The 16,589-nt window shown below is 37.0% G+C and overlaps 1 protein-coding gene across 1 annotated transcript; it reads right to left on the bottom strand.

Annotated features, from left to right (window-relative positions):
- Positions 1-8,643: 8,643 nt before the first annotated feature.
- LOC128985001 (titin-like) lies at positions 8,644-13,378 on the bottom strand. The gene is made up of 3 exons (XM_054404375.1): positions 13,207-13,378; positions 10,967-11,209; positions 8,644-9,667 (listed from the first exon to the last, which is right to left on the bottom strand). The coding sequence occupies exons 1-3, from the start codon at positions 13,376-13,378 to the stop codon at positions 8,655-8,657; spliced, it is 1,428 nt and encodes a 475-aa protein (XP_054260350.1). The 3' UTR covers positions 8,644-8,654.
- Between the last annotated feature and the right edge of the window lie 3,211 nt (positions 13,379-16,589).

The following is a 16,589-nucleotide window of genomic DNA, read 5'->3' on the forward strand; positions in this document are numbered from 1 at the left end:
AGTTTCTTCCCATAGCATTTTAGTATTGCAGATACATAAATCCGTTCCCAAACTCCACACTGCTCGCCTTTACTACTTCCTTCACCACACCCTACGTCGTGGACCTGTTTTCCTCCCCTCCCATTGCATGTTATGATTGCAGATACTAATGTAATTGAAACAGACAGTTCTCACACTCTTAAATTTTCGAGCAATCTACTATGGGCAATTCTAGTTTATACATTTAATTATTCTAGTAAGTCTTAAAACCTATGAGAATCTATAAGGATACGATAGCTCAATCTTTGTTAGCCCACCAAACTTGGTTTTGAACAAAATAAAACTGTAACGAAACCACCCAAAAATCAATATTAGGCGAGGAAAATTGTTTGATCATCTTTTGTGGCCTGTCATCTTGTCTTCTCCATTACTCATTAGCAGCGCTTCTTTCTCTAAACCAACTTCCGGTTCTTGGTGTTTGTTGTTTGCCAAATCCGATTCTCCTCGGCCCAAAGTTGATGAGTTTGAAGAAAAGGTAATGGTAATTGTTTGATCTGCCGCTCTTTGAACCGTGCCCGCCGCTGACGCTCCAATAACTAAAAGGGAAAATCACTTACATTTATTTACTCTTCTAGGTGCTGCAGGAACAGTGTTCTATTTTATCACTTTATCATTTCAATTTGACATTTTCTTTCCCTCCCTATACATTTTATATCGAGAAAGTATTGTTTTAGTAAACATTTTCGAGTTTGAGTTCTATGTGGGAAATATCAGTTTTTCGTCTCACAAAAAAGTGGTTTTTAAAGTGATGTCCGTGTGTGTGGTGGTTCGATTTGGATGAAATATAGTATGGGTACTATATAATAAATGGTATCTCCAGGCATTTTTTAATTTTCTTGAAATTTTGATTTTTAATGGTAAATAACGGAAAACCCCTTATTTCCAAAAAACCTGATCAAACGAGTTTGCTATATTATAGTACTCTGAACTCTAAACAAAGTAGTAAAATCCCATAACTGTAAAAAGAAGGCTTTAAAAGCTATTGCAACTATTGTGGTTTCCCCATAAAATATTATAGTTACTCCTACAGCTTACCCATATAAGGGTGGTTAAAAAGCCAATGGGAGAAAGTATGTATCAGGATTCTGATATCGTTTATTTGCAAATAGTTCTGTATTATCTCATTATCTCATTAGGTATCTCGACATTACAGCTTATCAATTATCCTATCTGCGGAGTTTCGGATTATTCGATCTTTCTTGTCATTTCTGTGTTGTATGTAAACTCTTTAACGCATACGTAGAAATTACCCTTTTACAACCCCCAACTGTACTCGGAAGATATGCAACAGGTTTAGATATCCATACATGGGAGTACTTATATTTTTAGAGTGCTGCATACCACCCAGTTAGTTGACAAACCTCACGCCTGCATAATCTGCATATCTTCCTGCCGGAGCGCATGAAAAGAGCCCAAAATTTTAATCCCCAAAAAGGTCCACTAATCTTAAGCATGGAAAGAGCCCGGGTCTCCACAGGTACCTGAGGAGGAGGAAGCTGACTATAAATTGTGTGTGTATATATAGTAGTGTTTTAGTAAATAGTGTTGTGTTTGGTTGGGTTAGGTTAGGTTAAGTAGGTTAGGTTAGGTTGGGTTAGGTTGGGTTAGGTTAGGTTAGGTTAGGTTAGGTTAGGTAAACAGACTATATCTTAGTAATGTAAATATCTTTGAATAATATATATTTTATTAATGTATCTTTTAAAAGTGTATCTTTTAATATTGTAAATAATTTCATGTAATTCAACTGTGTTATTTGTTCTTTATATTTTGAAGACCCGTTGTGAAAGTTCTAAAAAGAGACCGGGCTCTTTTCGCACCATCCTGGTTGGGACCTTGGAGGTCCGGGCGCTTTTCAAGCGTCTGCCTGAGTTTTTGGGCTCTTTTCATGTGCGCCCCTTCCTGCTACCCCTCACGTTTTAGAAGCGGTTTGTACTGGGAAGACCTGTGGATGATCAGAAGTGCATTCCTTAATTTATATTTTTTCGTTACAATAGTGATGTTTTACTTTTTCGTTATTTGATTTATTTATTTGTTTTAATTATTACTTCAAAAGTAAACAATAGTGATTTAAACAAAAATAATAGCGTTGGAGCTATTTGTAGGTTTGTTAAACCTAACAAAAGACACTTTTTAATTTAATTTTTTTACTTTTTTATGATTTTTAACCGTGGGTTTCTTATTTTTCTTGTTGTCCGAACTCTATAGTAGGTTTAGGTCAGATAACCGAAACTTATATTCATAGTCATCATGATCAACTACAAAAGTAGGCCTACTTATTGGCCACATTAAAAATACATATTCGTTAACACACTTTATTAAACTTTGTAAGATAGGTAGAACTTTCCAAAGTTCAATAGGCTAATTTGCAAGTTTTACACCTTTTAACAGTCAAAAAATTTTTCTATGCAAATTTTATTCCTTGAAAATACTGTTTTCTGAAAAATATTGACATAAGAAACTAAAGTAATTTATTTCATAATTCGCCAAAATATTTAGCACAATCTGAATACAGACTTCCCATTATGTAACGGTAAGTTGATTTCCCGTCCGGTCATATAAGGAAGCAATAACGACAAATACGATATGCAGGACAAAAGTAACACAATGAATAATTACGTCGACTGATGACAGTCTTGTAAAATGTGTTGCACTCGAAATCGAGTGTCACATTGTATTCAAACGTCGAGCGCACCTTGCCACCCGACATCTGCGTTCTGAGTTAGTTATGTGCGACTGTCGCTGAAGTAATTCATTGTTAATTTGCTTAATACGTTACTTTCTGTCACTTGAATGTCGTTGAAGCTGTTTAATTTGACGGACTAAATGGATGTCAGAGTATATTGTAAATTATGCATTTAATTGCTAATTACTGGATCGTTTTACATTGTTATTAATAAATTAAATTTTCAAATAATTTAACTTACTATAGCCTAATTGATGTCAATTTCCCTCAATGCTTGGTATTATTCAAGGTATAGTCAATTGTAGTGTTTATTCTTCTTCTTCTGCAATATCAACGAACAAAAAATAAATTATTTCTGCAGTGCTCAACAGTTTCCGAGGTTCTTTTAATGGTACACAACCAAAAGATTTATCTTGAAAGTGGTATCAGTATTGTTTATCTTTATAAACGCATTGCCATTTGGGTACTGAATCACCCCCAAACTGTTATTTGGGTTTTTGAACCAGCTACAATCATTTATATAAACACATAATTGAACGACAGAATAAGCCTATCGAGTGTCAATATTCTATGATCTCTCTTAATTTTTGTTCATACGATATTTGACGTGGCATAAAAGAGTCTATCATTTAAAATCAACTGTCTTTTCAGTTTGGATAGGTAAAAAGGTCGTGCAGATCAGTGAGCTCTGTTGGTGTCTCGACTACTATTATTTGCACTCCATGACTTGAGGCTTTTAGATTCGATTGGAGTGTCTACCTCAACTCACCGTCACATTTTAATCCGTAATACTTTATTTTTATATTTCAAACCACCACTCTATTTCTTCGTTCCCAAACAAGGTTTCGAACTGAATGAAAAGGCAACAAAATTACAGACACAAAATTATTTCTAAGCACCATAAATTAGTTTGATTCCAAATTTTTCACTTCCTTCCACAACAATACGGAACGTAACGGCATTGTGCCCCAAATCCAAGAGTAATTTTGATCGATATTTTTCTGTCTGAATGGACGTGAATTACCCCCGGGGAGCTCCAATTAACGAAATCTCCAACATTTCGTCGGGTCGGGTTAGTTCCGCCCCCGCCGCCTCCATTAGGCGATGTCACTGCGATTCTCCTTGCCGGAAACCGAAAATCGCGATCCGAACATTTTCCTATCAGGAGTGATTTTCCGCTTAATCACTCAAAGGTATCCAGGTCAGATAGGGGTTGTCTCATCCCCGACCTCGTGACCCTTCTTCTTCTTCTCTGAGACAAAGCCGCATGATTGGGTCGAATATCCATTTGTAATCAATTATACAAGTTGAATTGAGAACAAATTGTCCAGAATCAGACCACTTCCCCGCTTTTGTTCTGCGGTTCAATTATTCATCATTTGGGCAGCTGCTGGGCTCGTGGCCCATTCATTGTGTAATACCTCAGCGCATCTACGTGGATTCATCTTTTAATTTTTAAGGGTGAGATTGGCATTGTTTTTATGGCTTATTTGTTCTCTCTCAACGTAATTCTATAATTGAAGGGTTTTATTCGTGTTATTCGATTTGGAATTACTATGTCACAATTTATACTGTACATTTTGATACTAAAAATGATATAACTGATGTTGAATTCTAAATCGACTTAAATTAGTTAATAGTGGGAATTAAGCCTTATATTCTCACTGCTAATTTAGAAGGAGTGCCTCCTTCGTTATAACACTGGTTTATATATTCCTTACTAACAAAGAATTTATAAATACTAATTAAAGAAAATAAGTTATGCGCCAAATTTGCTGATTCAAATTAAAAATTCACCTACAATACACTCTTGATTAATCCCATAAACCCAAAAATTCTAGGAAATCCACAATTGGAGGGAAAAGGGATTTCAGTCGCTAATTTTCCAATTAAAGTGCATCGCCGCTGTAGTTAGCCTGGTCCACCGAAATTGGCGAACTTCTAAAACTGCGGTAATCACTGATTACCTGTGGGCGTACGCTGCACGTCACTGCAATCACTGACCTCTACCCAAACACTTGCTTGCATCCTGTACACTCTCCTGACTGCCAAATTGGCCAAATTGCCACGTACCCTCGTGCCTTTTAATTGCAGTTCGTATTAAATGCCATTTTCGGTTTAGCATTTTCGCGTACTTTTTATTGCATTCGGCCGCGGGCCGATTTTGATTAGCGGGGTCCGACTGATGGATTACAGGGGAGGTTGCCCTTGTCAGAGTCTTGTTACTGACTTTTGGCCGGTACGATTGGTGGGGCAGTTAAGGAGGTAAAATTTGTTTTGTTTGAAATTGTGTGTAAAGGGGCACGAATATTATACATTAGAGAACTAAGACATCGGAGTAGTGTGATAGTTCCCGCTTTAGTTTTTCAAAACATAAAATTACAAACTAAACTGACTATTTTTTAACAACCCGCAATCCGATTCCCTTAGTACAATAACATAACACAAGAAACCGAGGGGAGCTTGAAAATGTAAAAAATCTTGTTTTCGTGTTAGTGTTCATATGTTTTTACTTTTCATCGATGGAATTTAAAAAACAAGAATTTTTAGGTTCAATTTGTAAATCTAACCATTAAGATTAAAAATCTTAAAAGCGCATGGTTTACCCCCTTCATAAAAAGTTGAAAATGACGTTAGGGGAAATTTCTCTCGTCGGCAAAACATTAAGATTGTCCAAAGACTTTTCTTAGTGAGCCTTCTACCTTGGTTCCCTACAACTCCCCATTATGTCTCCAAAACTTCAATTTCTTTCAACCATTGCTCACAACTCCAAAAGTTTAACCACTTCTTAACTATACAATTACTTGTATCTTAACTAATGCGCAAGACTAATGCCATTGAGTAACCGAGGTTGCATCTCTGCACGGTTGCTCACCCTGGTTGCATGGTTGCGGATGCTGACCATAGGATATGTGGAAGTTCCGTCCTGTGACGTAACACTCACATCCTAACGTAACGCTAATGAGCTATCGTTACGCTCTACATGCACGAGTTTACGCTCCGAGACCACATATATGTGTTAATGTTATTGTATAGTTTTCACGAGTTACACACTCCATTGTTACGTTACATTCTGTTGTCGGTGGACACGAGATTGGCAGTGTTTGTCTATGAGTCTTGAGTTATTGTACAATATTTTCAGGTCAAAAGACTATAGTCTGTATGATGGGATCTGTCTCTAGAGTTCTAACCCAAAGTCTTCCAAGCCCTCCTTTGGGCAGTTCCCAGGTAGGCGGAGGGCCAGGAGACAGGCTCGTATACTAAATGGTAGAACTCCCATTCCTGTAAAAATTACGGTTTAAATTTATCGTGTTATTTTCCCCTACAAACCTCAGGAAGTAAAATAAAATAGGAATTTCAAATGGAAACCGGTTTTGATTGAAATTAGTATTTTTGATGGTCCTTATAATTCTTAACAAAATAGTGCAATCTATCATTCCTGTAAAAATTAAGGTTCAAACGTTAATGCAACTGTTTTGACTTTACATATTAAATATTTTATATTCTCTCTCATCGCTAACCCATGATAACGGTTGTTGACAAGCTAATGGGAGAAGATATGTGTCAGATTGCTGATAATGTTATTTTAGCAATACCTAGATCTGTGCCTTTCACGACACGGGCTCTTGATCATGGGATTGAGCATGAAAACCGGAAACTGAACGTAATTGGTGAAATAGTGGGATTGACACAGAATGACATTGCCTTTGACAGGTTCTTTATTCTGGTGCACCTAGCACCAGAAATGCCATGATTATGTGATGAGTTTGAAAACCGGTACAATGTTAACATGGATCCCATAAGGACTATGCACCACGAAATTTGGGGAAGCAAGCTAAACACAATACAGACGAATATGTAACTCTCTCACATTGCACTTTTGATGAAAGTGAAACCAAGCTACATACCTTGCTTCTGAACAAGTTATGACCGAAAAGGAAGCAAATGATCAACCACGGTGGTACCATAGGACAAGAATGTTTTGAAACGTTTGTCCATCAGCACTTGGGTAAAGGTGAGATTTGCGTTTGGGATCGTATGAGTGAAGTAAAACTAATGACGTACAAGTAATTTGATGACGTTTAAGTCATCAAATGTGACAAAGGCAATATCTGTTTGCGATAAGGTAATTAAGGTGAAGGAAGAAAGTAGCCTACTGCATTTGTTCATTATAGCAGCTAGAAATCACCGAGCATGTTCGTGACGGTGTTGGCGGCGAACATGCTCGCCCGTGTGTGGGGTCTGTGTGCGAGCCTTCGTACCGGCGGCTGAATTTTTATTTCAGGATTAATTTTTCCAACAGTGGCATTTGGAGGCTTCAGGTTGACTGAGGGAACACCATTACCGGAACGATACAGTTTGCCGACATCGGCCTCGGTGGCATAGTAGGATAGAGTGCTGGGAACATGCTCGCCCGTGTATGGGGGCAAGTCGGCATATTGTTCTTGCTTGGGGAAAAGATGTGTTGCACTGAATTGTGTGGATGTGCTGAGTGTAACAACATCCCATTAGAACGAGCAACAGATTTTGATGGTGAAAACAATGACTGTTTAGTTTATACATTTAGATATTTAATATATGTATCTTATAATATGTTTAGTATGCGATGTAAGTTTTGTTATTAAATATTTTTCGGCCTCGGTGGCATAGTAGGATAGAGTGCTGGGAACATGCTCGCCCGTGTATGGGGGCAAGTCGGCATATTGTTCTTGCTTGGCGAAAAGATGTGTTGCACTGAATTGTGTGGATGTGCTGAGTGTAACAACATCCCATTAGAACGAGCAACAGATTTTGATGGTGAAAACAATGACTGTTTAGTTTATACATTTAGATATTTAATATCTGTATCTTATAATGTGTTTAGTATGCGATGTAAGTTTTGTTATTAAATATTTTAACTTCCGAGTACACTATTGTTCACAGTAATCTATTAAACAATTAGTCTGTAGTATCAATAAATACCATAGCCAGCTTTCATTATTAAACTGTCAATCCATAAAAATGTGTCACCGTTCTATAAAATTTTTAGTAATTTTTACACGAATTAGCACAAATACCAGTGGCCGTTATACTCACAAAAGTTAAAAAATTTATCTTACAACTGGTTTTGTTCCTACAATGCCTAAACACAAAAAAAATATAATTATAATTGTAAAGAAAATTTATAAAAATACCCCCGCCGCAGCAAACCTGCAGACTAAGCGAATTTCCACTAACCTGATTCGATTCACACTAAAATGCCTCCATAAAAATATCACATTTATTTCCTATTTAAATAGAATTAGTTTAACGAGTACTTAGGTTTGCTGCAACAGGGAGGGTAAAAGTGTCTTTTTTTGTAAAATATTAATAGTTTAGTAAGAAATGAAAGTATCCAAATCCGATCAAAATATGTTCATAAACAAGCAAACTACAAAAGTTGACTTATTCTCCATAGGAACAACATAGAAATTTTAAATTTAAATTTTTTTGGAATTTTCTCCGTAACCATTAGGCGCACAACAAAGCTTCAATATACTAAATTATTTGTTTTTTTTTAAGCTCTAAAAAATGGTTTGGAAAGAAATTGTAAAAATTGGGAAATTCATTAATAACCCTTATATCTTAATTTACAGTCACGTTTTTGCGACGTTTGGTAGCCATCTTGGATTGGGGCTGTATTTAATAATGAAAAAAATGGCAACAAGTAATTTTTTCATCCTAAGGTACACATTAACAGTTTTCAAAAGTTATTTCAATTTTAACAGGCCAGTCTAGTGAATGATACACACCAGCCCACACTAAGAATCAATAAACTCAGATAGCTATGACGATTATAACTACTAGCTGGACCACTGAATATAAAAAGGAACATAAAGTATAATACTGAGATTATTTACAAAATATTTTATTTTACATTATACAGTTACTTTGTACTCACATTATGATATGTTTAAAATCCATGTCCATGACTTCCGTGTTCACTAACGCCGTGAAAACCCTCGTCCCCTCCGAAGTGATGTTCCTCATGCTCATGATGCTTGTGGACATGGACCGGGATGTGAACCGGAACCTTGACTGGATACGGCACCTCCTTCTCCACAGGGTAGGGAACCTTCTTCTCTACGTAGACGGGGTAAGGCTTCTCCACAGGGTAGGGAACTGGCTTCTCAACTGGCACCTTGACGGGGTAAGGAACTTTCTTCTCGACGGGGTAGGGCACATGTTTGACAACAGGAACGTGATAGGGGACAGGCCGGGGGACATGCACCTTGACCGGGTAAGGGATGTGTTTCTCTACAGGGTAGGGTACCTTCTTCTCTACGTAGACGGGGTAAGGCTTGGGCACATGCACGGGGTATGGCCTGTCAACTGGAACCTTCACTGGATAATGGATGGTCTTCTCAACTGGGTAAGGCTTAGGAATGTACTCCTTGACAGGGTAAGGCACTTTCTTCTCCACAGTCACCGGGTAAGGTTTCTCCACAGGGTATGGGACCGGCCTGTCGACGTGCACCTTTACAGGGTACGGTACCTTCTTCTCCACGTGGACCGGGTATGGAACCTTCACCTCCTTCTGAATTGTGATGGTCTTCACCTCGTGGTGGCGGTGTTTGCTGAAGTCGTGGCCTCCAAAGTCATGACCTCCAAAATCATGTCCACCAAAATCATGTCCACCGAAATCGTGTCCACCAAAGTCTCCGCCACTAAAGTCGTGTCCTCCGAATTCTTCTATTCCTCTCTTGTCATGCTTCTTGTCGTCTTGCTTCTTGTCGTCTTGCTTCTTGTCGTCTTGCTTCTCTTCTGCCTTCTTCTCCACCTTTTTCTCCTCGGCGAAGACTACCGCCACCAACAGAAGGACCAGGAGATATTTCATGTCTGCTGCTGGACAGCTGAGTGTGCTGCCTGTGACGACCACTGATGGTTTTATCCTGCGTCGAGTGCGACCAGCGTGACGGTCTCCGGCTCATTCATGTAAGATGGTAATTATTACACATTACATCACTTGAGACACATGCAACGCTCTTCGCTGTTTGTCCTAGTTCTTATTTACGATTTAATATGTCAATGTGTTCCGCATTCTTGGGTAACTAGAACCAAATAAATTTAATGAAATGTATAGTATACACTTGTAAATATTGAACCAGTAACTGTAATGTATTTATAAAATAATCATGGATAAGTTCTTTACCACAAAATGTAATGGTTTTAAGTTCCGAATAGTTTACAATGAGAACTTAGACCGTTCAATCATCATTCGTGTTAAAATTTACAACGAATTTATTTTTCTTTGAATCAAAAATTTTACAAAGTGTAAATTTGTTTCAATTAGAATTAAAAATCCTAAAATTTGAGTTCAAAAATTTACATTTCTTTATTATTTTGAAGTAGGCTTTGGTAGTAGCATTGACGATCAAAACTAACTAATAACAGATTGTTTCCCTCATTTAGCTTTTAAGCTGAAAAGTCGGTTCGAAATTACGTCCTTAGCTTGCTGACTGGATGGGGTATCACAGAAGACCCAACCAAAGTCAGTCGTACACATTGAAACTTCCACGCCACAAAAGGGCGCGTGTTATATCTTTGGTCTAATCCGCGGATTATAAAGGTACGTTTACAAAGCTTGTCTCGCCGCTCTTGTCAATGGTCACCGATGTTTCGGCTGACCGCTGAAGCGATTCTGTCCGCTAGTTTGGCCCTCAAAGCTAATCCGTTAATGCACTCTAGGCCACCCCCGGCGTGGCGGCACCCCTAACATCGGGAAGCCTTTGGTTTTAAGTTACAAGGTTGAAAATAAGCTTCGGCTCATTCGGGCTCATTTAGGGTATCACGTTCCTTTCATCTCATTCACTTGTCACGTTTGGAGATCCTTCAATGGCGGAAATATTGTTAGAGTTCGTAATTAGGCTAGTGGTGGTTGTTAAACCTTTTAATACCATTTACAACAACATATAATCTTTGAATAAATCTTTTACCATTTATTTAAATTATGGTAAAAAAGTCCGGCTGAAAAGCCAATTTAATGAGAAGAAATTCTTTAACTAATCCTTCTTTCAGGTTCTTTCTTAACAGGACCTTGAATTGTAGAGAAAATACAGATATTATTTTCCTAATCATAAATGATGGGTGAATGAATAGTGTCTTTGACTATCAATCCAAAGTCAATGATAGTGTCTTATTAGTTTTACAACAAATGTATTTCAGCCAAACTATTAACCGCTGTATTATCTTCTGTCATTTACAACTTTCTCAAAAATGGCTAACGATCCCCAAACGAGAATCTAGTTTGAAAAATCGCTAAGTGGGCGTAAACGTTGACTTGCAACTTCTCGGAGGTCTGTCCGAAAAACAAACAATTTGCACCAATACTGTAATCTGCGTCCACCGACTTGTCATTACTGGCCGCCACAGGCGCCTGGACGATTGACACGTCACTAACTGTATCTGACGCTGGCGATCCTACTTTAACTGGCCCTCTTCCGACGAATTTTGTTGTCATCTGGTCCACTGCCAATGACCTTACATTACCACCGATAACTAGCCATCTATAAGATCTACTTTACCATCATTAACTATATATCGGTCCTCTACCGATGATCTAGATCACCATCAATAACTGACCCACTACCAAAGAGTTTGGTTACCAAGTTCTAGTTCTTTGTAACTGTATCATTTTCATCACTAGAACTCTAAGATAATCTGTATACCTCTACTACTATCATTAACTGGACCTTTACTGACGGACTAAATTACAACAATTTCTTTGTCTCAACTGAATATCCCATTTCAGTATTTTAGACTCATCGAAGGCAATCTCATGCTGTTTTTATATATTCATTATTTGGAGGAGGTTCATTCTCTTACTTAATATGAACTTGTTACCTGATATTTCCATTGCACATCTAATAACTTCCATTGTTTATTTCTTAATCAGTTTTCTTTTGTTCGTCGAAATTACTCAATAGCCACAAAAATTATGGGATGACCCATGTATTGGGTCAGTGGCCAAAAATAAAAGTCATTGTTTTTTTTTTGCGAGTGACCACCGCGCTCGACCTGAAGACCACCTCCGCTCTCGACGTCCGTCATTTTGAAATAATAGATTTCTACCGTGAAATCATCATTACGTGCTTTTCTTCACCCTGACAAACACTCCTTAACACGCTGTTTTGCAACATTCGTTTCAAGGAATAAGTGTATAAAAATTGTATTTTTTTATACTGTTACTAAAACACTATCGGTGTGGATTATATAAAATACTAATTGGTTTGTAATAATATCGATTTTTAATCGTAAAATAATATCGACTGTTTGCTAAATAAACCATCTAAGCTTAACTTGCAGCTATAAATGATTTCTCAAGAAATTATAAACGTTTTTTCTATAAACCTACACATATTTAATGCAAGGACCAATAGTAACAGGAGAGTGTATTTTTATAAGACCCAAAAGGTACTTTTAAAACAGTTTGTGATGGTCTAGGAACAGCAGAAAGCCTGATATGATGTTTTTTATACAAAACGGCCAATCACTAGGGGGTGGTCATTCACTGGTGCACTCACCCTACTTTCCATGAGATTGGGCGGTCCCAGAAAGTAGTGATGAACAATATTTGTATTTTAAAAAGGAGAGGAGTTAAAGATGAATGTACATAGAATGATTCAGAATGAACGGAATTTCAGCCTACTGGATAAGATCAGCTAGTTCTCCAGACAAGCTAAAAGCTAAAACAGCTTCGGACTAGTTTAGAATCGAACCCATGATCTTTTGATTACCAAGCAAATTTTATACACACTGATATCCAACTACTATCCTGTAACTTTTTGTAGTATATTACATTACATATTTTTTGTGTGTATGTGTCTTCTACTAGTAAGCCTATTTATTTTTACGTTTTAAAATGGAACGTTCTAAACCCTTATCTCATTATTATCTAACGTCGACCTTTTTGTTGGATAGCATCACTAAATTCATACATTTCAACACAGTCTCATCATGTTTATTTTAAGGTGAAAGATTATTGTGTAGTTAACGGGAGTACAGTTATGTTTCTAAAATCAGATGATAATGTACTTTATTTCCATCACTAACTAATTAACGTGAAGGGATTTTGGATGCTAAGCTTTTTTCATTAGTTGTCTTATTTCATGCATATTGGTTATATATTCTTGTTTATACTTTCTATTGTATGTAATTTATTATTTGAACTTTCCTATTATTGTTTTGAGCAAGTTGGTAGAAATAGAATAGAGACACTACACTGTTCAATGTACCAAATACTCAATGAATAAATATTGTTTGAATTTCAAATTAAAATCATTTGGTTCTTTCAATACTCAGTTAGGGCCAGGAAACCAAAGTCTAATCAAGGACATCAGTGTCAATTTTCACTAAGCTTTAGACTTTTTTCGCCTATCCTCTGATTACACTAGAAAAGCCTAGCTACTCAGCAGCTATTGTGTTACTTTTCACATCTACACATGCCCCTACATTGTACACCCCACAGTCCCCCACACGTGCTCTCCTGTCGATGTGTCTCCCAGTAAACTCTCCACATAACGAGAGGTGGCGTATCAGTAGCACATGTTCTGATTTGTGCCCCGGACCCCAGCACCAGGCCCCGGACCCCAGCCCCAGGTCGGGCCCCGCTGGCCAACTGTGCCAGTCGCGTGCCATCAGCTGCTCCCCCTCTATTGTTCCTGTCTCCAATTAACTATTTATATCCGCACTATAAGGACCGGAACGATAACAACAAATTATAAGCTCAAACGAGCTGGTCACGTTGAAAACGTTGAGTAATTGAAGTTATTGGATAATGAGTAGCGAAAACGTTTTGGAAGTTGCTAGTGGTGTGGTTTGTAAAGAGACTTTGAAAGTGTTTATCTTTTGACACCATTTTGATAGTTTCGTCTATTTTGTTCTACAGTAGAACCTAGATAACAAGACACTCATGGGAATTATTAAATTTGAATTGTCATCAAAATTGACTTCTTATCGAGGTTTGCAATGAGATGAAATTAGGGGTAAAATAGATTCAAGGATATTTGAACGAGGGTCTTGTTACCAAGGTTCTAGTGTATTTTGTTACTATGCTTCTCCATATAGATGTAAATCATATTGACGAAGGTGAATATAAATTAATAGAATTAGACATCACATGTTCATGTTAGAATTGCACCAATAAATAAAAGTATGAGGTTGAATCTAACCACCGACGGAGAGCTTCGATGTATCTTACTGATTTTTGAGGAAATTTAAGCCAAGCCTAAGTAAAAGAACAACCATAAACTTATGGCATCCATTATTTTCCATTAAAACCATAATATCATAGTATCAAAATAAGGATCGAATAGAAATTATGATTTTGGCACACTCTTTGAACGGCTCGTTTTTAATTTTATTCCAATACACATTTGCTTACATTTATTTTATTTTATTTTATTGTTATTTTATTGTCTATAAAAAATAAGCTTGTGAAGATAGTAACAGACGATTCCACATGCAGCCCATCTTCAAGACAACTTGCAATTCAACTCAAAACAAAAGTAGTTCACCCAATTAAATTACTCGACCAGTAGGATTTTAACCGTTACAGTTTTTACCTAACGGCAATTTCGGCTAAGGGCGTCGTTACCGACTCCTCGTTAGAACCCCCGAACTAGGGGATGATCACAGAGAGGCCGCGGGTGCGTGACCAGACACGGGAAATGGAAATCACGCACGCGTCCGGAACTGGGGCAAATACCTTGACACGTGCAAAAACATTAAACACAGGTCGGCATCGGCGACGCTCAGGGTGACGAAATAGGGATGATTATAAGGGTGTGACACTGACAAGGGAAACACACTGACACTGACTTCACACTGAAACACTTTGTACAGTAATCTGATGGGTTCTCTGGTACTTAAAAAAACATGGAAGAATAGTGAAAAAAAACTTCATATGGACAATATTTTGAATAATTAATAGGGGTTTCACTATGGTGTTTACTTCGTTAAAGTGTCAAATTTGTTTTTTTTCTTCTAAATAGTTAAGTATTATAGTAAGCTATTACTACACTGTGGCCTTAATATCTTTTCAAACTCAGAATTGATACATTTTTATCACAAAACGACACATCTCGATTTGTATACCCCAATGGTGGTTTGGAATAGAATGAAATTATATTACACCAAAACCTAATAAAAGCGTAGGCCGATATTGTTCATTTTGGAGTTGTTAAAATGTTTTTGGAAATATTCACATCAACATCAACCCCCTTGCTTCCCACTGAGTCTTGACGTATACGTTTTAGGAATAAAAAATATAAAAAATTACGTTATTACGTTTCTAAGACTACATACAGCGTGGACAGTTTTTAGTTGCTATCTTGTTATTAGTGGTCCAACTTTTCTTTTCATTTTGTCGATTGTTTTGTTTCATCAATAGGCTGCCTATAAAATGATATGAAAGTCCACCATACTTCCTATTTGAGAATTTTGAATTAAACCCTACCCCCACCCCCACTGCTATGGGTATTTTTTTTTAAATAACCATAATTATTGTAGCCCCTCATAACTAAGAACGTTGCAACGAACGGATTTCAAAAATTGATGGGGGTGCAAGTTAGTTTTCAGCCACCCTGTTTGTGACGAAACGCTGAAATAACACACGTTAAAATTTTAAGTGATAAATCACCTAGTTTATTATCGCAACTGTATAAATTTAGTAACTGCAGCTTGCATATACATTACTCTACAGTACTATATATCCATAGAGCCTCCATTAATTAAATAAATACTTTATACTTAGATTTCAGGAGTTCACATGTTAAATATCCATTTGATTACCATTGTATTCCATTGGCTGCTTTCAATAACATCATAATAAAACCAGTTATGCTCTATTCTTTAACTTTCAGTCTAAAATCATTCTAAATCCATTTCTACATCTTAATAATCCCTCCCGATAAATTCGTCACAGCCATAAGGGTGGCTTGATTCACCCTTTATTAGGTGAGCTATGAGACAGATATGTCTACTACCAATTTCCTCTTCACATTTGACATTTTTTCTCTTGAGATATTATTTCGGGGATCGCGCATTAGACCGCAATGGGTCGGAACTAACTTCTCGCGCGCTGGAGGGAGGCGGCACTTTGAGTCACCTAGGGGTGCATTCGACGCGCTCGGGGGTGCGAACATAAAAAACACAATGGTAATATCATAACAAAGAAATGCGCCTTTGTCTTCGACTACAATTAGATGAAGCGGCTTCCGAAAACATGCGAAATAATTTACCCAAGAATGTTCTTGGGTGAGGATTTTCACACTTGGGATCATTTGTGGTTAATTGTTGCGACTTGATTAGGTCTGACCTGGTTTTAATGTGTTTCTAAACTACGTTAAGGGATTCAAATCACTTTTATCGAGTAGTATTTCGAATTCGGCTGCTATATTGTCTAACCAAAGTTTTAACTTACAGTAAAAATATGGATTATTTTTAACCTAATAAACAATCAACCCTTATAAATAGTATGCGAAGCCGTTTTTTTGACCACTACTGAATAACCCTTTTTCTATAATTTTAAAATTCAAGGCATCAAATATTTTTCTTGATTTGTAGTTTTGCAATAATATTTTATATTTTAGCTAAATCTATTCAAAGATTGTTAGTCTACCTGCATTCAGTATAATGGACCAACTATCCGCCGAAAACAAATTGAGGGTTTTTTACTAAAAACAGTATTTTGCAGTTACACTGTAATCTTTGATTTGTGTACTTTGCAAACATTTTTAACATGTGCTTCTAAAAATGCGATTCTAGTTTTAATTTTAATCTAGGTTACTTAAGACTCGTTATGCCAATAGCACTAACAACATTGACTGGTAGATGTTGTTTACAGAGA

Source organism: Macrosteles quadrilineatus, unplaced genomic scaffold, assembly GCF_028750875.1.
Source record: "Macrosteles quadrilineatus isolate MER2022 unplaced genomic scaffold, UCM_ALF_1.0 Scaffold_2__2_contigs__length_208266976, whole genome shotgun sequence".
Lineage (NCBI taxonomy): Eukaryota > Metazoa > Arthropoda > Insecta > Hemiptera > Cicadellidae > Macrosteles > Macrosteles quadrilineatus.

Bases quoted from the DNA above. Each gene is read 5' to 3' on its own strand.
- LOC128985001 (XM_054404375.1), bottom strand. From the start codon at position 13,378: ATGGCACGCGACTGGCACAGTTGGCCAGCGGGGCCCGACCTGGGGCTG. The intron at 11,210-13,206 runs GTGGGGTGTACA...GGTCATTGGCAG, and splicing joins GAGAGCACGTGTGGGGGACT to TGGACCAGATGACAACAAAA. The intron at 9,668-10,966 runs GTTAGCCATTTT...TACATGAATGAG, and splicing joins TAGATTCTCGTTTGGGGATC to CCGGAGACCGTCACGCTGGT.